Here is a 22,460-nt window from a genome sequence, read left to right on the forward strand (position 1 = left end):
AGTTGTTTGTCTTCGGGTCTGGCTAGAGTGAGCATGGACAGGCTAAGCGGAGCATGGCTTCCCTGTAACAGGTTTCTTTACCTAACCCGTGCGAACCTCCGATCACAAACTGTTAAAGCACTTTCTCCTTGACTTCTCACTCAAGTCCTGACTTCCAGAAAAGTTCCATCTCCTAAACTGCCCACTTGTCCAAGTCTCATGATTTGTTCTTAGAACCCGTCCAGAGGCTGGTGCAGGTCCAAGGTGGCATGCGCGCCTACAGGTGAGTCTACAAAGGTTCCAGAGCTCGTGCGACAGAGCCCCAAACCCTGAGCCCAGCGGTCACGACTCTGGCTCTCGGCTCCTTTGAACAGCTCCTGGCAGGCTCCGGGCGCCAGCTCCCTCGCCGAGAACGTCCTTCCTCCTCACTTAACCTGGCTAGCTCCTCATCAGCCTTCAGCTCGCACGTGGATGCCAGTTCCCCGGAGAGGAACCACCCAAACTACACTCAGCTCATGCAGGAGGCCGGGCTACCCTGCCCCTCCCCGGCCTTCACACTCAACTGCCTATTTCTTTGGACAGCCAACCTGCAAGGCCAAGCTCCATGAGGGAGGTGCCAGGCCCATGATGAGCATCTACTTTGCTGCATGAATAGTAAATGGCACAGGAGTTATATGTCCACACGGTGAGTCCAAAAGCCAAAAGAGGGTTTCAGCTATTTCCCCTGGCCTCCCAGCTATAACCTGTTGCCCCAAAGAACAAAGATGAGTCTCACAGATAAGAGGGTTAGGTGCCACCCCTCTGGCTTCCTTTGTTTCACACCTCTGAATCTTTTGTAGAAAACAGCGCCCGGGACAGAGACGCATGCAGGTGACCATCAGGGTCCCACCCAGCTCCCCTGGGGGGTTTCTGAAGGTTGCAAAAGGCGGGGACAGTAAGTCAGGGTGTTTCTTTTGCCTTGAAAGAACTACAATGGCAGTTTTAAAAAGCATCCGACAGCAATGAGTAGACTCCTGAACTAACCACAGGAAGAAAGACACGGAGCAGGAAGGCATCATCTCAGGTCCCAGATGTACGTAAGAATCTGCAAGCCACGAAATGACTTGAATGCTCAGATGACAACCCATCACTAGGCACAGAGTCTATCAGTAACTTCTTCCTGACCCAAGTCAACGGCTGAAAGTACTATGCCTGTGGAAACAGCGGGTGACACGAAAGGGATCAGAAGAAAAACAACACACGTTGAGGAGCAGGGTTTCCAGGACAGACAGAAGCCCAGGTGCCAAAGCTGTGGCTGTGTGAGCATGACAAGGGGCAGGGGGTAGCCCTGCGCCCACGGGTGGCTTAAAGTGCAGCCCACATCTCTTCTCTCTTTTGTTAATCCTTTTATTGGGGGCTCATACAACTCTTATCACAATCCATCCATCCACCCGATGTGTCAAGCATATTTGTATGTTTGTTACCATCATCATTCTCAAAACAGTTGCTTTCTACTTGAACTCTTGGTATCAGCCCATTTTCCCCCTCCCTCCACCACCCCCCTCCCTCATGAACCCTTGATAATTTATAAATTATTATTATTTTGACATGTCTTACACTGTCTGACGTCTCCCTTTACCCACTTTTCTGTTGTCCGTCCCCCTGGAAGGGGGTTATATGTAGATCCTTGTAATCAGTTCCCCCTTTCTACCCCACCTTCCCTCCATCTTCCTGGTATTGCCACTCTCACCACTGATTCTGAGGGGTTTATCTGTCCTGGATTCCCTGTGTTTCCAGCTCTTATCTGTAACAGTGTATATCCTCTGGTCTAGCTGGATTTGTAAGGCAGCATTGGGATCATGATAGTGGGAGGGAGATGGGGAAGCATTAAAAAACTAGAGGAAAGTTGTATGTTTCATCGGTGCTATACTGCACCGACGGGCTCCTCTCCTCCCCTCGAACCTTCTGTAAGGGGATGTCCAGTTGTCTACAGATGGGCTTTGGGTCTCCAATCCCCATATCTCTTTTAATATGTGTTAGGACCAGTCCTTAAGAAACTAACCCAAATAACTGCCATCGAGTCGATGCTGACTCATAGCGACCCTATAGGGCAGAGTAGACCGCCCCTGTTAAGTTTCTGAGACTTTAACTCTTTACAGGAATAGAAAGACCCTTCTTTCTCCTGAGGAGCGGCTGGTGGTTTCAAACTCCTGACCACTTTGCAGTTAGCAGCCCAACAAGTAACCATGGTGCCTCCAGGATTCCTAGAACCAGCCTTTACAAACCGGCTTAAATTTCAACCATCACGCCTTTGTGTCCCTAACAAACCCCAGCACAGCAGCCTGGCCTTTCCCCTTCTCACTTCCCAGCTCAGAAGCATGCTTTATTGCAGGGCCCTCTCCTCCCTGTTGGGAGAGGGGCCACAAAAACAGGTCCGCCTCCAGAGTCCTCAAGGGAGGTGGAGCCAGCAGACAGTTACTGTCCCGTAACCAGTCATGAGAAGATTGCGGAAATTTCATTTCTGATAATCATATGTAAACTCTATTCTCTCTAAAGTGCAGCTGGCCAGGGGTCACTGTGAGTTATGGAAACTCCAGGAAACCAGAACAGGTTGAAATCTATACTTGAGGTTTAAAACCTCCCTATGACACTGGACTGATATGCAAGGTGGGGTTGCTTAGAAGAGTGGCCCGGTGCAGGCGCACATCTATAAACTCTGGCGATTCCGTCCACGCTGGGACATGCGGTGTGAGAGCTCTCAGGTGTGGCTGGAAGCAAGCTGGCCGCAGAGCTGGGCCTGGGCTTACACCACCACAGCTCGATGACCTCGAGTGTGACCTTCTCATCAGTGCCCTTGGCACTGGCCTTGCCTGGCTTCAAGCTGCCATCAGGCTTGGCCAGGATGCTGCACATGGAAGCGCTCAGTAGGCTAGGGAAGGCTGCATATTCCCGTTCATTCAGAATTCCACTGGCTATCCACAGAGCCCCTGTGTCCAACTCACCCGTGTTATTCCTGGCCACAAGACCCTTAGCAAAGTCCCCAGGAGTCGGCGAGGTTCGGCTGTCCCAGGTGACCATGTCGAGACTGTTGCAGTATTCCCATCGCTTCTGCTGAAGCTCCTGCAGCCAGTAAGTCATGAGCTGACGATTGGGAGCCTGGGGAGAGAGGGGAAAATAGGATCACGGCCATCAGTAAGCAGTACGGTGAGCTGGGGTGGGGGCTGGGGGGCACTCCATGAGGACAGACTGCACGCTGCCCCCAGGAAGGAGGCGTGAAGGAGAACAGGGCAAGGAAATCCCGTTGGCCAAGCAAAGAACAAGTCCAACACAAAGAATTTAACACACACAAGCCAGATTTTTAATTCTAAAAATTGGAGAATAATCATATAATCCAACATGCCCCGCATCCCACCAGGGGGGAAATAGGTTTTAGGAACATGTACTAATCCTGTCCCTGTTGACTCTGAGCACTGGGGGAAATCCCGGCTCTCGGTGTGGAGAGCCCGTCCAGCAGCGGCACTTACACCCGGTGCGCAGAGCCCGCAGTCAGGGCGCTGGCACACCGCTCTGGGTGACTGCAGTAGCACAGATGGAAAACACCCCCCCCCACACACACAGCTCCTTCTGTAGCTCTTGCCAACTGACCCACAACCCCACCCCCAGGTATGTGCCCAAGAGAAATACAAACCGAATCACAAAACCCTCGCAGTTGATATTTATGGGGGCTTGACAAACAAATCTTCCTCTGGCCATTGGGTACGTGAACTGTGCCACCGCATCCAGTCAGCAATGCACTAACTAGCACTCCGCAGTAAAGAGAGTAAACTACTGATTCACACAGCAATGTGCAAGGGGTGGGGTGGGGGTTTGAACACAGTCGTGTGACATTCTGAAAAGGCAAAAATATAAGGACAAGAAAGAAACCAGTGGTGGCCAGGGGTCGGGGTGAGAAGGGTAATGGGGAAGCCAGGACCCAGGACAGGGCAGGGCACTCCAAGCTCAGGAGGCAGGGGTTGAGGACAAGGGGGCTGCACAGACCATCTGTGGGTGCTCCATCTGCTTGGTGGCCTGACTGTGGTGGAGGACACCGGTTGTCTCTATGCAGTGAACCAAGCGCACAGAACTGCACACCAAGAAAGGGACATGCACTCTATGTGAGAGGGGGGCAGCAGCCACAATGGCAGGAGTGGGTCAAATGTCTCCAGGCTGCTCCACAGAGGGGCCTGAAGAAGGACCCTGTGGCACAGCTTCTGGAAGCCCATCTGCACTGGCACTCAGCCAGTTTCCCAGGATCTGAGGGGTCTGGCACTTGGGGAGACCGCTCCACAGGCCTGGAGACCAGCCCAGCCTGTCTGAAAGCAAAGGGCAGTCTCCTGGTGCCGCAGCTATAACCTGGGGTCTTTTCAGTGACACTGACGCAGACCATCCACAACAGGATGGCCGTGGTATTCCAGAGGGGTATTCCACAGCTGGAAATACAGCTATTACTTCATCTGTTTCTCCAACCAACATTTACTCAGTATCTAGCATGTGTGGAACTGGAGTTGGACCCAGGCCTGAAAGTAACCTGGTCAGAAAGACAGGAAAAGCAGATCAGTAGCTTCAGGAATGTGTTGGTGCTAGGTAGAGGTCAGAGTGGGGAAACCTGGAGGGGGGCCAGGGCCAGGTACTCAAAGGTACTCCTGGTGGCCTACCATCTGAAGGTTCAAATGGCTCAAATTACTGGCTAAATGTCTGCCTTCAGAGTCTAAGATGTGTCCATTTTCCCGGCATCTAGCTTCGTGCCAGACTTACTGAACAAGTGTACGAAGGAAGGAATGATACCCTGGGCCTGCAGTCCAGGTCCTTGGAGAAGACAGGCACGCGGAGAGGAGCAAGGGGAGGTGGGGCCAAGCCTCGAAGCTCCTCCCAGTCTGGAGCACCCCGGGTGCCCTCTGATCACACCAAGGCCTTTGCGCTGGCATCCAGGCGCCCTCTGCCTCCTTTCCAACTGCTGCCTCTGCTCCTACTGCTGCTCGGCAGCAACAGGCTACTCAGAATTGGGCCTCCATCCTCGCAAATCCTCGACTGACCTTTCTCCAGCCAAACTGGCCATTGAAAATGCTTTCTTGCCTTCCGAGGAACCGGCCATCCATCCAACCCAAGCTGGAAGGAGCGGACACAAAGGCCCGGCTCAGCAGAGAACAGGGGCCAGTGCCAGCAAGCACCCAGCAGGAGGTCAGGAGTTAGTCTCTGCTGCCGGAAGACCCAGGAGGCTGTCACTTCCTGAGCCAGGGCTCCCCCACAAGTCTCCCGACATCCACTTGATTCCTACTCATCCTTCAAGCCCCAAGAAGACGATGCTACCTGACCTGGTCTCTAAGTCCCTTCTGCCTTCTAACCGGAGCAGTCACAGCACCACATAACCTAGGCCACTGTCCTCTGGGGTAGGGGCACCCTTGTGGATTCCCCACAACTTTAAATCCCTCAAAGGCAGAGGTCAGCCCGGGTGGTCTCAATCTGGCCCAAGAAGCCTCACATGGTGCCTCTCCATAGCTAAGCACCCAAACACCTGACTCATTCCCTGAGGAGAGCTGCCTCAAGCTGGCTCAATCCCAATGCAGATACAGCCTCAGCCCCTGCCTAAGAGATGACGTCAGCCGTCCTGGAAAGCCCTTTCGGTTGTCACCAGCACAGCTGAATGAAGGCTGTGTGTGTGTGGTGGTGGGGGGTGAGAGTCAGGAGACAGGAGCAAGGCCGATGTCGTCTTGGTACGACAGTCCTCTGCTGTGTTTCGGTGCCCTGGCATAAGGTGTCAGCACAAAGAACGACAGAAACCAGGCACCCTTCACCCAGCTGGCGGTGGAGCCCCGTCACTGACAGCTGGCTACGCGATGACCCAGCTGCTCCACCAGCGTTTGTCTGCAGACCTCTGATCCCGACTGGGATGCCACTCTTGGTGAGGCAAGTCCCTGCCACCTGTCCCTCTTCTGGACCCAACACCACCCCACCCCTATCTCTCTCTCTCACACGCACACGCACGAGAGACCTTCAACAGCCATTTGGTGACAAGTTAATCCATTTCCGTACCGTTTAGAAAGGGCAGCTTGCTGCTGGGGAGGGTGGGCGCCCAGCAGCCTAGATGCAGCCCACACTCAGCCGGGCAGGCCTCTCAGTCTCACTGCGTTCCATCATACACACTGTCTGCTCTAGCTGCCTCTGTTCCCCTGCTTCCCGCTCGCTGCCAGAGACCTTCCACCCACCAAATCTGAGCACGCTTTAGAGGCTGGAAGGACGGACGCTCACTTCCTCCGGCCCTCAATCCCATTCCTAGGAAAGCTATAGAATGTAACACAGAAGCAGCAAGATGGAAAATACTACCTGGTTCATTAAGTCCACAAATATTCACTATAAGTCCAACTGAGGCCAAGTCCCCTGGTTCACTCTAGAAACCCAGCTCTCTGACACAGCTTTCCGGCCAGGCAATGCTCACCCCATCTCTGCACCTCCAGGCCACAGTTACAACCAACCACGTTATAAAGGACTCTGACGAAAGCCTTAGGTGCTATAGGAACATTTTAGAAGACCAACATGGTTCCAAACGAATTTCTTCAAAACATGGCAGAGATGTTATAAAATTCCTCTCCAGTTTAATCTCGCAATATTTTGAAAGAATAAACAAGGGGTGGGGACGCTGGCCTACCGCTGAGTTATGGATACTATAAAACCACAATATTTAAGCGCGCAAGGCCTTGCCAGAGAATCAAAATACAGAGCTCAGTGCATGTATGAAAATGTTTACGGAGCATTTCAAATCAAAGTATTAATTAGGAAGTAATAGTACTAGGACAGCTGTCTAAACACTTGGGACGAAATGATTATGAACTCTTTTCTAGATTAGAAACCTAAATCATAATATAAAGGAAAATAAATTAAAATTTGATGCAAGGTTTGAAAATAAGTAGCAAGGCGCCTGTCGGCCTGGATCTGAAATCAACCAGGTGGCTGAAATGTCAGGTAAATGACAGGCAGGTGCAGGTGTGGGCAATAGCATCAGAGAGGGACAATGCTATTCCTTAGAACAATCACATGTACAAGATCAGAAGGATAAGCATTTGCCCAGGGATAAAGCTCAGAAGGAACAGAAAAGACAAACAGAAACGGTTACAAAGTAGGAAAAGTGCTGCTACATTGTGGGGATTTTAAGCATCATCATAAGACAAAATATGTACCAACTGTTGAGTGGAAAATCCATTTACTCTGTAAATGTTCGTCCAAATTACAATTAGAAACAGTTGAATAGAAAATAAAAACAAAAAGCTCACAGCTCACAGTGACCCTACAGGGCAAGGCTGAACTGCCCCTGTCAGTTTCTGAGACTGTCACTCCTTACAGGAGTAGAAAGCCTCATCTTTCTCCCTCTGAGCAGCCGGTGGTTTTGAACTGCTGACTTTGCTATAAGCACTATGCCACCCTCAGGGCTCCAGTGAACAGAAAATGAAAGTAGTGAGTGGTTGAGGTGGCGGTGGGAGGAGCCGTTCCGGATTAATACGCCTGCTCAAGATGACAACCTCCCAGAAGCACGGAGATTGTGTGGCAAAGCCCCTGGGGGAAAGCCGGGGAAGAGCCTGGACGGGGTTGGTGGCGTCCTGGGCAAGAAGCTGGAGGAGAGGGACTCTGACAAGGCCTGTGTGGTCCTTGGGCAGTTTCTGGTGCTGAAAGAAGATGAAGCTCTCTTCCGGAATGGCTTAAGGACACGTGTGGCGCTGATGCCAACCAGTCCCGGAAACGCTTTGGGTGCCTTCTTGTGGTGCTGTCTGGGTGTAGAGACTCTTCCCGTCCTCTGCAAAGGAGAAGCTTGCAGGGTGCCCTGCGCATCCAATGGCTCCAGGGCCTTCGGGAGTTCTCTCCCATCACCATTTCGATGTGGTCGGAATGCTCTTCCTTCCTTCCTTCCTTCCTTCCTTCCTTCCTTCCTTCCTTCCTTCCTTCCTTCCTTCCTTCCTTCCTTCCTTCCTTCCTGTTCCAGTCTCCTGCCAGGTCCATGGTGACAGTTGCCAGCTGTCCTGCCCCTTCCCTCACGCTCACCTTCACCTCTGGTCTGTTTTAGGCCATTTGGCTCCTTCTTGGTAGAAGTTTTTTTAAATCAATAAAGTCAGTGGCCTTCAAAAAAAACAGTTAAGTTACGTCAAGAAAACGCCTCACGTAACTAAACATCTAGCTGTTCCTGAATCCTGTAAGAACAGTTGCAGCACAAAGAGGCTGATCACATGTCAAGAGGTATATAAAGGATGGTCCCACTCGAAACAAACAAGACAGCAGAGCAGGAATAATTGCCTTTCGGGGTTTCAGCACGGAGCTCTGGAGTGACTGACACCGAAGAACAGTCAGTGGTCGTGGGAGCCCTGCTCAGAAGACGGGCGCAAACAGGCCACTCGACAGCTCAAGTGAGAAGGCAGACACTTCCAACTTCATGCCATCAATTATGGCGTGGCCAAGAACACCGGATGTACTTTGGGGTATCAGAAGAGTGGATCCGTGTGGAAGAACCACAATCAGAATGCCTCTCAGAAGTTAGCGCAGCGAGGAGGCTCTGTCTCACGTACTTGGGAAATGGCACCAGGGCGACCAGTCCAGTCCTGCAGAAGGACATGCAGCTTGGTCGAAGGGCAGTGACAAAGAGGAAAGCCCTCAACAAGGCGCAGTGGCATGGTGGCGAGAAAAGAGAGCGCACACACGGAGGGTGGAGCTGGCACTGTGTCCTGCTGCTCTGTGCGGGTGAACAGGACCTAACAGCAGCCGCCTCGCCGCCTCCAAGTGCGTAGACAAGGAGCCCTGGGTCCATGTCATGGGAATCTACTTCATGGTGCTCTTAAGATCGAATGAGTTAATATGCTTCAGGATGTTTAGCTCAGGACAGTGGTTGGCGCGTAGAAACTACTCATGAGGTATCAACTATCCGCAGTCTCACAGCTATTAAGCTCCAACATCTGGTCAGTCGACAAGGTCAAAACTCAAAGCTGGGTCTGCCTGACTGCCCCTGAGACGGATGGGAGCACAAGTTCCCCGGCAAAACCTCCCTCTCAGCATTTCAACAGGAATGAGAAGTTCCTCTAGGGGCTTTCCAAAGACCTCAACCATCAGCAAAGTTCAGCTGGAAGGCAGCACTGGCTTCCGGAAGGAGCCTTGGTGGCGTAGTGGGGCTGTACGCCTTGGGTTGCGAACCTCAGGGTCAGTAGGAGAAAGATGAAGGCGCAGAAACCCACAGGCGGAGTTCGACTCGGTCCTGCAGGGTCACTCTGAGTTGGAACAGACTCGATGGCAGTGTTTCAAGTCAGCTGGCTTTAGGCTCCCAGGCAACTCCCACTGTAGAGGCTGCCTGCCCCCATCGCCCCCACCCCAAGGACATCCAATGTACAGGGATCAGACACAGCCTCACCAGTCTCTGAGACACAACTATGCTCCATGGACACGCTCAAACAGATGGCAGCGGGCAACCACGAGACTCGATGTACACAAATATGGCAGGGGGCCTAACAGAATCACTAGCTCGCCAAGTTCTAAGAGCCTCTGGTCAGTCTCTCAGACTCATGCTCCCGAGCATCCTTGTCATTCACACTGGCCTGGACCCACTGCCGCCTCCTGCTCCCTGGTCTTGCTGGCCTCGCCGTCGTCCCTCTCCAGGTTCTCCTCGGCCATCAGGCCGGTGCTGATTCGTGGATCAGAACTGCACTCCACAGGCAGTGACCTTTCAGAAGCAGATAGGCAGGCCGGTCCTCCAAGTGCCTCTGCTGGGGCGAAGCCTCTGAGGACTGAAAATGCTCCGTGGCTTTCCAGTGCCAGGCCATTAGGTGCGGTCACCTAGACTACAACTGTCATACCCTCCACAGGAGCCCTTCTCAGACACAGCCCCTGTCCTCACCCATGAACACCCACCTGCACACCCCACACACTCAAGCCCCAGTTCAGAAATGACCGTATCAATGGCGGCACAACTCGCTAAGAGTAATGGAGAACACTAAATTCACTACGTTTCACACCAGAAACAAGAAAAAACTACCCTTGCAATGGTAAATCCTGTGTCCTACAGCAAACCTGGGAGAGCTGGGACTGCAGGGCGGCCCGGCCTTCCTATCTGGTCTCTCCAGGGCTCTGCCTTTGCCAGGTGCAGGCGTTCCACCGCCCTGTCACTCTAGGTCGTGGGAACAGTTTGATTTTTCCTTCTCTGACAGTTTTCTGCCTTACATACGTCTGGCTTATACCACCTTATCATAGTTTCAGGACCTTGCCTTCTCAAAATAAAGATTTACTCTGACAGGCCCAGAATAGGTTTTCCTGCAAAAGAGAATTTTATTGAGAATCTCCCCAGAGAAACAAAAAAACCTGGCCAGCCAGCAGTTTCTCTCCCACCAACTGTGAAAGGCGGTTTTTGTTTGTCTGTTTTTTAACATAAACTTCCTGTAGATGTTTGCTCTATTTCAAGTAACAAAACCTATGAAGTCCCATGTTGAAAGACGCTTTTAAAATATTAGTGCCTAAAAATAAAATGTAGTGCCTACAACAGATCGCTGGGAAGATTCTGTTGGGAAATGCAGTCCCGAGATGACTGTGTGGGCTCGTGCCTAAATCTACACCTTCGTGAGCAAGCCCTGAGGAAACCATGTAGAATTTTTCAAGAGCAGCAGCAATAATAAAAGCAACATCCAAGAGGCTAAGGTTGCGAACGCTGCTTATGAAAGCAAACTCGCAGCTGTCCGCTGCATTCCGACTCTCGGTAACCCAACAGGACAGAACATGAGGCGGCTTCAAAACGTTTGCAGGGGGGAAAAGAAATCCATGACCTTTTATTTCCATTTTTCCTTGAATCTTTTTGACTGTAACTCTATAAAAAGGCAGAAACCCACCTTTCTCCCACTGAACGCTAGTGGGTTTGAACTGCTGACCTTCTGGTTAGCAACCAAGTGCTTCAACCACTGTGCCTCAAGGCGCAAATACTACTTAAGTGCATCCATACACCTCACATGAGTTCTGCTCGTTTGACGGTTCTAGGTCATGGCGTCATGGGGCTGCCCAGTCAACCAGCCCCGTATTTTCTGAGAGTTTCTCTTCCACTCCCTAGTTCTGCCATCCCAGTTAAAAGACTGGCCGGTCTCTGGTCAGCAGGAGGAACAGAGCACAAAGGAAACCCGGGAACTGGAGAAGAAACTGGACTGCACCCCTCACTGCACCGATCAAGTGTATTCTGCACTGTGGAACCGAAGAACCTGGACGGTGCCGGCTTCCATCACCACATGTGTCTGTCCATCAACGCACAAGTCGATGGGAAGAAGCCAGGAGGGGAAGACAGGGAGGAGGGGGAGCTGGAAGTCTGCGAGGGCGCGCTTGACAAGCTACAGTTTCTGTGGTTGTTTTCAAAAGCTATACTTCCCTCTCCAATGGGAAAACCTATGCAGGGAGTAGAGAGAGGAGGAAAGCGGAAGAGTACCTAGAAAGCCCTCTTGGATTTAGGACCGCGAGCCTGAGCCTCACAATACAGACCGATCCCCAAAGTCGCTGTAAAAAGAAACAAAAGAGCTGATGCCACTGGAAGTTTTAGAGTCTTTGTAATTAGTCAGAATCAGGATTAATAAAAGCTTAAGAGTTAAAAAAAAAGCAATAACAAGTAGATGACTGCTGATTGAAAGGAGGGATGATATGAAACAGAACCTCACATCCTCAGAGAACCCCTGAATTCCTCTAGGAAAATCTTAAAGCCATGAACCAACATCACCCTCTCAAGTTCTCTGTAAACTAAGCGACTGGTTAGCGACATTCAGTTCATCAGGGGCCTCCAGCTTGAGCACTGCACTCTTAAAAGAACCAGCTACTGGAGATGGACCTGCCAGCAGCAGCCCTAAGGCACAGCTGGGAGTCTAAGGCGTAGCAGGTCCATGGTGATGAGACAACAATGGTAGCAATCATGAGGATGGAGATCCGTGTAGAAATGGGTCAAGAGGTACAGGAGGCGGGTTCAGAAAGGCCACTGGAAAATTCCATTACTGTTGAACTCCATTGTTCTAATATCTTTTTGCAGTCCCTTCATACATACTGCTACGTAAAGTACAAACACCCCGTCTAGAAAGCTCCTCCGATGTCCCTGGAAGAGGCAGCCCTCCATCCCCTATGCACATCATCCCACTCATCCATCCAGAGACAATGCCATCGGCCAGGGGAGCAGCATGGCACACAGTCATGAAGGAGTCGGAGAGAGGAGGGCTAAATTTGCTCACATCACAGAGCAAGCTGAATGGGAAGTTCTACTCAAATTTCTTTTCTTTTTTCAAATTTCTTAAAATGATGCAGCAGATGCTCATCATGTGAGTAAATTTTTTCTTTCTTAACCCTAGAGAAGGATACTCGCAGTCCCAAGATATGTCAAAGGCATTTCCCCACTAGCAAGACAAAGAGTGTTGGAAGCCTCCAATGAACCGAGTCAGGTGGAAAACATCACCCCACAGCCCCCAATCTGATGAAAACCTTAAGGATCCAAATCCATATTTTTGAATGTTTCAAAATCATGAACCTGGAAACCACCTCCAGGGATCATCTGACCCAGCCCCAGTTTACAACAAACAAAGACATGTGCCATTGCCCTGGGAATGTTCTGAAAGTTCCTGGTGCCAGCCCAGAGGAGGCAAAGAAGACCATATCTCCTGGTCCCCTGGCAACATGGAATGCAGTTTCACAAAATTCCATTCCTTTGGTGGACACAAGAAATTCTCAGTGTGCATCTTTTAAGACTGCTGCTTAGAAATCGGGACGTTCATGCATCTTTCCAAAATAATTACTTGAATTCTGATCTGAATTCTTTCCACAGGATTAACAAAACCCTAGACTCAACCTGTCTGAGCAGTAAAGGGGAGGGAGTGGGAAACACCCTAAACTCACAGCTGCCAAGTTCATGCCAACTCAGAGCCACCCCTGTGAAGTTCCAACACCGTTAATCTTTACAGGCGTGGACAGCCTCACCTTTCCCCCTTGAAGTAGCCGGTGGATTCAAATTGCTGGCCTTGTGATTAGCAGCTCAGTGTGCAACCCCCTACACCACCAGGGCTCAGGAAAGGCATCCTTTGTTTGAGAAAGGCCACGTTTCCGCTCCCTTCATGAAAGATGGTAGTATAAAGAATCTTGCTATCTGGAATACTCAAGGAAGGAGCCCGAGTGGCTGCACTTGGCTGCTCCCCCAAAGGTCAGAGGTTGGACCCCACTAGCCGCTGGAAGGAGAAAAGACCGGGCACTGGAGATCTGCTCCTGTAAAGGTCACAGCCACGCGTTAGCAGACAGAAAGGTGAAGGGCAGATAAGACATTTCCTCATCAGTGGAAGAGACCAAACCAAACCAAACGCACTGCCATAGCGTCCGTGCCAACTCACAGGGAGCCTATGAGACAGGGTAGAACGGTGACTGTTTGTGGGGGTAGAAAGCCCTATCTTTCCTCCGAGGCGTAAATGGAGGTTTTGAACTGAGGAACTTGTGGTTAGCAGCCCAACTCCTAACCACTATGCTACCAGAGCACCTATGGACGAGACTGGAAATAGTCAACAGGCTGGGTCGAGAAAGATAGGACGTTTACACTACTCGTACAATGACTGAATAGACTCTTAGATTTGGGGTGTGAAGACAGGGCCCAGTATGAAGTCTGGGGTGCAAGGATGCACAGAACTGGAAAGAAGAGGTACACTATGGAGAACCAGTCAATAGAAGACCTTCCAGAAAACCAGCCTGTGGTGGGAGGTCCACCATTAGCCAAACCAAAGGTCTGGCTCTACATTCAGCCAGGCCTTTAGAAGTTCTTTTCCAAAGTACCCCCTTCAAGATACTCACTCTCTGTTCAGCCTTTACTCTGACTCTGGTCTGAATCTTCTCCCTTACCTGAAATCTTTCCTTCGAGCAGGAAAAAAAAAAACAAGGAGTAGAGAGGCTCAAAACCTTCATCTGTGGAGCTGCCTCCCGGTGACGATGACGGTGACGCAAAGAAACCCCCTGGGGCAGGTGTTCCCCGACACAGGGGCCTAGAGTCAGAAGCACCTCCAGCGCACACAACAGCAAGGAAAACACCCAAGCTTCCCATTTTGAAAGAGCAAAGGCCTAGAGCAAAGAGCCCTTTTCTGTTGGTTTTCACATCAGCCACTAAGGGCAAGGGGCTGGAAACATGGGGTCGATGAACAGAACAAAGAAAAGCAAATGTGTGCTCACAGGAAAGGGACCCACCAAAGCCTCTTAGCACACGGCCTGGCCTGCTGGGGTGAGAGTTCATCCAGAGAAGGGCGTGGCTTTGCCTTGCCGGGCCTGCTCTCCCCACAGGAAATGCTTTCTGCCTCAGAGAGAAAGGGAGCATGGGGCCTCCAAGTAACCACAGGACCACATTCCTCCAGCACCCCATCAGCGCCACCCGTGCATAACAAGCACGAGTCTAGGAGCTCAGGGTAACGGAAACTCCTGCAGCCGCAGCCAAGGCTTACCAGAGAGCCCCTAGCCCACGGCCGCACCTGTGGCGCTGGGCTGATGCTTCCTTGACATGAAATCAGCAACGCCTGATTTGCATCACGTTGAAGGACGAGGAGGAGCGCATTCCTAGCTCTCCCCAGCACAGACTGTGGAGGCAGGGGAGCCTGGTACCTGGAATCTGCCAAGCTTTTCCGTGAACTTACAGGAGTGTTTCCGAAGCAGGGTGATTTCTGAGGCGCTCTCGGGGTGTTCTGGGTCACCCATACAGTGAGTGTTTCGGACTTACCAGCTGCTCCCTGGGAGGAAAAAGAGCTGCCCGCCCCCACAAAGCTTAATCTTGGAAACCCACGGGGCAGTTCTAGTCCATCCAATGGGGTAGTAACTGACTTGTTCTGTGGGGTAGAAAAGTGACTTTGAGTTTTGAAGATGGGGTGTTATCTCAGGAGACTGTCAAATGGTTTCCCCCTAGATCCCTGTTATCCACCCTTTATCAGTGAGCAGTCAGGGGCTCTAAAAACCCAGACCAGTCCTCGTGGCCATCATCAAAACTCACTCTCTTGGATGGACCTATAAAGACGCCGAGAGAACACTGTTCCCTCCCCTCCCCTCCCCCCAGGAGCCTGCCACCTGTGCATCCACATGGAGGCATCTGCCCCCATGGCATTCTAGCAGCCACTATGGACAAGACCAGGAAGGACAGGGACTTCAAGGCCATCCAAGATCTGCAGGCACAGTGGGGAGAGGGAGGGGGCGTTGCACGCAGGGCGGGGAGAACCAGGCCCCAAACCACAGCTCTAGAGCAGAGACTCCGAATGCAAAGAAGCCTGCCTGAGAGAAACCACAGCCCATCAACCTACGGCCAAAGGGCTCACGCTTTGCTGGGTTCCACCCACGCACTGGACGTATTTCTAGTTCGATCAGAAAACCATCACCAAGCAGGGTCAGTCTTTCCTGCACAGCCAAAGGAAACAGAAGTCTGTCTGCACAGGGCCTGGACACTGCCCTGTTCCTAAGCAGATTCCTCAGGTCCGCCCTGCCCCACCCAATCAGCATGTCCAGGAGCAGGCGGCCACAATCTGCATTGTAACAGGAGGCTTCTTCCTCACACCCCGGTTAAGAAGGACAGATCTGAGGGTGCTTTCTCTCTAAAAGGCAGAAATGGAAGCAGGCCTCTCAGCAGGTTACCATCGGATACGAGAAGAGGGAGAGCTGTAGGAACAGCGAAGCTGATCAAACTGGTTCATCTGAAGCCAGGGGGCCAGAACCGAACCAACTGCCAACGGTCTGTTTCCTAAACAGAAGTACCCTCTGGGGGACGTCTCCAAAGAGAAGGTGTCTGGACGTGCTAGGACCAGCCTCTGCCAGGGAAATAGCATGAATGTTTACTAACACACCAACCTCCATGGAGGCTTGCAGCCAATGCTGCTCATCTACATCCTTCATGTGATGAAATTTATTTCTATGCCCCGCCACAGGTAGCTAGTAAATGTAAATATCTGTATAGAACGAAACACAGTCGGTCTGATTTCCTACTCGTGGATGAGCAAGGATATGTGAAGCAATTATCAACCAACGGCCAGGTTAAGACTAGTAAGATACTGTGTAGGCACCTGCAGAAAGTTCCAGCGGCAGAGCTGCGACAGGTGCTGGGCAGGCTGATTCCTGAAGGCCTCTCCACCTGACTGAGGGATGGTGCCCCTCTGGGCAAAAACACCAGATGACATCCTCCAACTCACAGGGCCATTTAACAATACCCTGATCACACCCCATGACGCCAGAGGACAAGCTCCCCAAGGCCAGCAGCAACGCCTGACTCCTACCGGAAGCCCATCAGGGCCTTGCTCAGCACAAGTCCCTTAGGTGAGTGCATGGTTGGCTGCATCACCCTGCAAAAGTCAGGCCAGCCTCTCTGCAAGCACAGCCTCTCCTGGACACGAGGCCTGGAAGGGAAATGAAAACTGGGCCGGCTGCCTAGAAATAATTCCTATAATCCAAGATCAACATCTCTGATTAACATCAGCCTGCCCACCTCCAGCCCGCTGCCAGGCCTGCCCTCTGACACACATCTGCCCAGTGTGAGCCGGGGGAGCTGTCTGCCCAGAGAAAGCCCCAGAGACCTCTGCTCCTGAACACTCCCTTCTCTACATACCTGTTCTCCTGCACGTTCAATCTCTGCAAAAGCTAAGCAAATGGCCACCTGTGCACACTCACTAAAGGATGCTGAGTCCCAGAGGACCGCAAACAGATTTTGCCGACCTGAGAGGCACGAAGTAATTAAGCAGCTACACAATTATACCCAAACCTACCAACTCCCCTAGCTCCATCTTCTCCAGGGAATTCTTGATAATCACTTTCCCAGATCTCTCCAATTCTGCAGTACACATGGAGGTCCATAAGCCAGATTGCTGCCTCTGGGCCATTTCCAAATTGTCTCCTGACTTTTGAATTTCCACCACTCCCTGCCCCCACTCCATTACTATGGAATGATTCCAGACTTGCCTTGGGAATAAAAAAAAAAAATCAAGGCAGACATTTGGCATTTACTCCCAATAAAAGAACACTACAGGCAAATATAGCTTCTCCCCAAAGCTTTTTTCAGTGTTTTTTGCAATTCTTCTAAATATGTCAAAGGCTGTCTTCTTAGCGCCTTACTTCTTAGCACCTTACTAGGTCAGTGGTTCAAACCCACCAGTCACTCCACAGGAAAAAATGATGAAGCTGTCCACTTCTGTAAAGATTTAACATCTGGGAAACCTTGGTCCGTGGGGGTGGATTTGGGTGGAGTGTTCGCAGCAGGGAGCAAAGTGCTTAGAGCACGCAGACATGCAGGATTTGGTGACGGGATGAACAGAGCCCCCCCCCCCCCCGAATATAAAAGGAGAGAGCCCATCACCAGAGCCGCCCTCACACCCAAGAGCTTCCGAAGACCTGAAGCATGCCTTCAGTCAGCAAGGACCCTCTCCACCTGCCTGCCAGTCCCTGAGGTCACAGCAGTGCAGGACAGACACCAGCCCTGCCCCGGCAGAGCCGTGTTCCAGCAGGGCACAACACCTCCACCGACAGGGCCAGCGCTGGGCTCGGGATTCGGAAGCTAGACACCGGCACAGAGTACACCCAAACCACACCCACTGCTCTGGAGTTGCCGCCCACCCATCAAGACCCCCCTGTTAGAGCAGCACTGTACCACAGGGATGTTTTCTCTATTTGTGAATTTGAGAATTTAGAATTTTATTTAATCATCTAGAGTGGAATGTAAATGAAATCTAGTAGAAAAAAACAATAATTTTAAAAGGAATAGAGTGTCCCTGTACTTTATACTCCACCACCACCAATTTGGGTTCAGCTTTAAATCTTTATCTGTTTTAAATCAAACAGGGCACATCTAGGTTATTCTTACTAGCGACCCCTGTGCAGTGGGTGCGACACCGCTGGGCCTGCGCCGTCCTCGTAACTGTGGCACTGGGGCGGTTGTGCAGCCACGCGGTTAACCTAGCTTGTTGAGGGACTTCCTCTTTCTTCTTATATCACTTTATTGGGGGCGCCTACAGCTCTTATCCCAGTCCACACATCTATCCATCATGTCAAGCACATTTGTACATATATTGCCACTATCATTCTCAAAACATTTTCTTTCTACTTGAGCACTTGATATAAGTTCATTTTCCCCTCCCCCAACCCTCACGAACCCTTGATTATTTATCATTTGTTTTTCATGTTTTACACCGACTGCTGACTCCCTTTGCCCACTTTTCTGTTGTCCGTCCCCCTGGGAGGGGGTTATATGTTGACCACTATTATCGGTTCCCCCTTTCCCCTCCACCCTTCCCTGCACCATAGGGATTTCTTCTGGCCCTGTTGGGTAAGCACTGACTGCTAACCTCAAGGCCCTAGGTTCAAACCCACCAGCTGCCCCGTAGGAGAAAGATGAGGCTGTCTGCTCCCATAAAGGCTCACAAAACCTTGGAAAACCTAAACAGGGTCACTATGAGTTGGAGTCAACTCAATGGCGGTGTGTTGCTTTCCATCCTTATACAAGGAGTAGGCCTTTCTTTTGCAGTGCCAACAGGTGGCTTTGAACTGTCAACCTTTCAGTTAACAGTCTAACCAAACCATTTTGCCACCCACCAGGGGCCTTAGGTAAAAACCATCCTGAAGCTCTAGAGTGAATTCCGGTTTCCTGTGCTGCTTGGTGAACTGCTAATATTGGGGGTCATGAACACTGCTGCCTCTCAGGGGCCACCTTGGTTCCATGTCCCCAAGAGTACTCAGCATGTGACTGAACGGAGTTATCCAAGTAGAATGTTTAGTTAAGAGGCACTGTGAACACAAACTCTCCCACTGACCATTCCCATCCTGTATTTACTCTGCTGAAGCTCACAGAAACCAGCTGTGACCTCTGCCTGGTGGGGCTTGGGGAAACACCCACTTAACTGTCATGAAGCGCCTACAGCATGACTCTCTATAAACCCAAACCAAATCACAACTGTGTATTTCATTCCGGCTCACAGAGACACTGGGGAGGATAGGTTTCCGAGACCACCCAGACAGCCTCATCTTTCTCCGAGTCTGAACCACAAACCTTGCAGTCAACAGCCTGATGCCTAGCCCATTTATAAAGCGCCATCAGGCTGCTTTAGAAATCTGACTCGTGGCGACCCTACGGGACAGCACACTGCCCTCGCTTTCTTGCCAAGAGCACCTACCTGGTGGAGTCGCACTGCGCACACAGCAGCTGGCAGCCCAGCATGGGCCCACTGCGCCAGCCGAGCTCCTTATATATCTCTGTAAGAACCAAAAAGTCCTCATCAAAAAGTCCCCTCGGTTCCCCTCATCTGAGAGCCATTCCTACAGCAACCAAGTCCTTTTCTCCTTCTGGCAGAGGCACCTGTCACAGTTCTTCTAGAACAAGTGTGCTCACAAAGACAGCAGCTGGCCAGAGACGGGGAGACAAGTGACCAACTTAGTGGCTGGTGCGTTAAGGCGCCGAGAGCTGCCCAAGCCTCCTCAGAAGCCTCAGTGAGGCAGAGGCTGGTAGTCACAAATTCCAAATTGCCCTTGACACCGCCCGCTATGTCTCCAGAAGAAGTTCTCTCCAACGGGGGAAGGTTGGGGACAAGATGCGCTGGACAAAGCACGTGGCTACAACAGCCACTAGAGTCAATTCCTACAGATCCCGAGCAGGCTGCTCCGGAGGGCTTCCAGCAGTCTACCTTTACGACAGCAGGCGGCCTCACTTGTCTCCACGGAGTGGCTAGTGGGGCCAAACCTCCACTTAACCTATTGCTCCCCTAGGGCTCAAGTGGCATGCAGATGGACCCAAGAAAGAATGCATAAGGAAGGGAGTGCCCAGGCCCAGGGCCCTGAGCCAGCTTCTCAGAGGCACAGCCCACCTGAACCAGGGCGGTGAGAAGCGATGATAAGACTGAGGAACCTGCCTCCATAAGACATCCTGCTAGTACGGGACTGAAGCCACTCCCAGGCGCACCTTTCGGCCAAACAAGAGGGCAGCCTATAAAATAAACAACGGCGCCCATAAAGAAAAGTGCTCCTTAGAACAATCAACTCACTATACAAGACCAAGCAGGCAGCGCAAGCAGAGTGAGAAGGCAAGGGGCAGCCAGGGGAACTGGAGGGATGGGCCCCAGGCAGGCAGGGTGACGGTGGGGACAGTGTGAGTTCCACCTCTGCACAGGGAGTCAGTCTGCTGTGTAAACCTTCACCTAAAACACAGTCAAATGTGTTTTTAGAAAATAACTTGTGGAACACCATCATTTCAACTCTATGCCTATTTTTAAACCTGTTTGACTATGGGTAAGAAATACTTCACCTTTAGTACACAGGCCAGACACTCCCGGCACAGCTAGATCAAATACTGGCCCTGACTCAGTGGGGGCAGGAAACCTAGCTAGGTGTCCACCTGGGCTTAAAACACTTCACATCGAGCCCCCTAGCCCTGAGGACAAAGACCAAAGTTCTGCCCTGGCCTCAGGGGCCTGCACAGAGAGGCCAAGACCGCTTCACAAGGCAGGCTTCCTTCACATGCAGCGGTTCTCTGCCCTGCCACTTCCTCCCCCATGGGCCCTGACAGTGGGAGCTGGAGCACAGCAGGCAGGGCAGGACCATGAGCTGGCTCTGCGTCAGGGCCCATGACCAAACCCTTAACCTCTCCCTCCCCAGGGGCTCTTCCTTTACACCACAGTCCACATGGCACCTCCTCAGGGAGGGCTCTCCTCCCCACCCTCCCCCAAACATTGAGAGCCCCCCCCCCGCAAAGTCCACAGCAATGGTGGGGGGTCGTCACATGCTTATGAATGGCCACAAAGGCAGGAGCTGTTGTCTTGTTCAGTCCATATTCCCAGGCCCAGTGCACGTTGGGCTGCTAACCACAGGTAGGTGGTTCAAATCCACCAGCAGCTGAAAGGTGTCTGCCCCCACGAAGATTTGGTCTCGGGAACCCGAAAGGACCAAGAGGGTGGGAACCAGCTTGATGACAGTGGGTGTTTGCCTGATCTTAAGAGCACATACGGCGTGTGAGTGAGTGAGTGAGTGAGTGAGTGAGTGAGTGAGTGCGTGAGTGAAACATCCGGGTTGTTCCAATGGCCGAGTCAGCAGAATGGACTGCGAGCCCTACGCACTCACAGCCCACTGCCTGCTTCTGTCGGCTTATAAACCAGGACCATCTTAGCATACGTAAATGGTTGGAAAGTAAAAGGTTTTGTGGCGTGAGGAGAGGATACAAAATTGCACGGGGGCCATGCCTAACCTCTCTGTGTCGTTCATTTTGGTGTACGTGCTGCTGAAGCGAGCACAACATTAAATGCTCCAGTCCTGAAGAACAGTGGCCCGGGGACATCAGCACAACAGCAGAGCCTCCGTAAAGTGCGCAAACACTCCCAGCGGAGCCCTTGCCGTCAAGCCTGCCTACCCACAGACAGTGCTCTTTATCTCACTTTGGCGAGGAGCTGCCTTGGGTGCAACTTGTGGTCTCACCCTGTAGGGAGAAAGCAGCGTGGTCCACATTAAGATGCGGGGAAACCACTGGGCCAATGGAATAAACACCAAAGCCAAACTCAGCACCATCGAGTCGATGCTGACTCCTAGCAGCCCTGCAGAACCCCTGTCACCCTTGACGGTGCTCCCAGATGGGACTGCAACATGCCAGCGTGGAGCAGGGAACCAGTGGAGAGGTCTAGGGGGGCCGGCCCCAACCCCAACTGCATGGACACCCACCCCTTCCCAAAGAAGAATTTAATTCAGAGGACAGCACTGAAGCTGTAGCTCAGGGAGAGGGACATGTCTGATCAGAGCAAGTGGGAGCAAGTGAAGGGGGAGGAAGAGAGAGTGGAGCACATCCTGGCCCACCAAGCCTTGAGGAGCATAGTCCCCCTCAGAGTAGTCAATCCACAGAGAGGCCCATAGGGCCCCACTAAGAGACACGACATTGCTCACTGACCCATAGCCCTATAGGGGACAACGCTGGAGACACAGTGTGGGACATGCACCTGATCTGACCCCACCACACCGAGGCAAAACACTAAGGGCGTGAAACAGAACAACAAGGGGAGCAGAGTCCCCAGGGAATACCAAAAATAGACTTTGGGGCCAGGGTGTGGCACCCCAGCAGACTCAACTGGAAAACACTCCTAAAGGCCAACAAACAGTCTTTGAACCAAAGGCTTTCCTTTTTGTTGTTGTTTTTTGTCATTGTCTTGTTGTTGTTTTCTTTTGTTGCTTTGTTTTCTTCTGTCTTGTTTTTGTGCATGTTATTATCTCCACAGGTCTGTACAAATAAGATAGGCTGGATGAACAATCTGGAGGAGAAAACAACAGGATCAACGGTTCTGGGGGGACATGGAGAGGGGGAGGTGGGGAGAAAGGAAGTGGTGTTAACAAACCCAGGTAAAGGGACCAACAAGTGATCCAAATCAGTGGTGAGGAGGGTGTAGGAGGCCTGGTAGTGTGTGATCAAGGGTAATGTAACTGAGAGGAATTACTGAAACCCAAATGAAGGCTGAGCATGATAGTGGGACAGGAGG

The 22,460-nt window shown here is 51.6% G+C and overlaps 1 protein-coding gene across 2 annotated transcripts in view; it reads right to left on the reverse strand.

Annotated features, from left to right (window-relative positions):
- Positions 1–22,460, reverse strand: part of TBC1D2B (TBC1 domain family member 2B) — a 98,773-nt gene that overhangs the window by 63,068 nt on the left and 13,245 nt on the right. For both annotated transcript variants that reach the window (XM_075535988.1, XM_075535989.1), the window contains exon 2: positions 2,961–3,114. In XM_075535988.1, coding sequence (XP_075392103.1) covers positions 2,961–3,114 — 154 coding nt within the window. The remainder of the gene's footprint in view (positions 1–2,960; positions 3,115–22,460) is intronic.

This window comes from Tenrec ecaudatus, chromosome 17 (genome assembly GCF_050624435.1).
Source record: "Tenrec ecaudatus isolate mTenEca1 chromosome 17, mTenEca1.hap1, whole genome shotgun sequence".
NCBI classification, from domain to species: domain Eukaryota; kingdom Metazoa; phylum Chordata; class Mammalia; order Afrosoricida; family Tenrecidae; genus Tenrec; species Tenrec ecaudatus.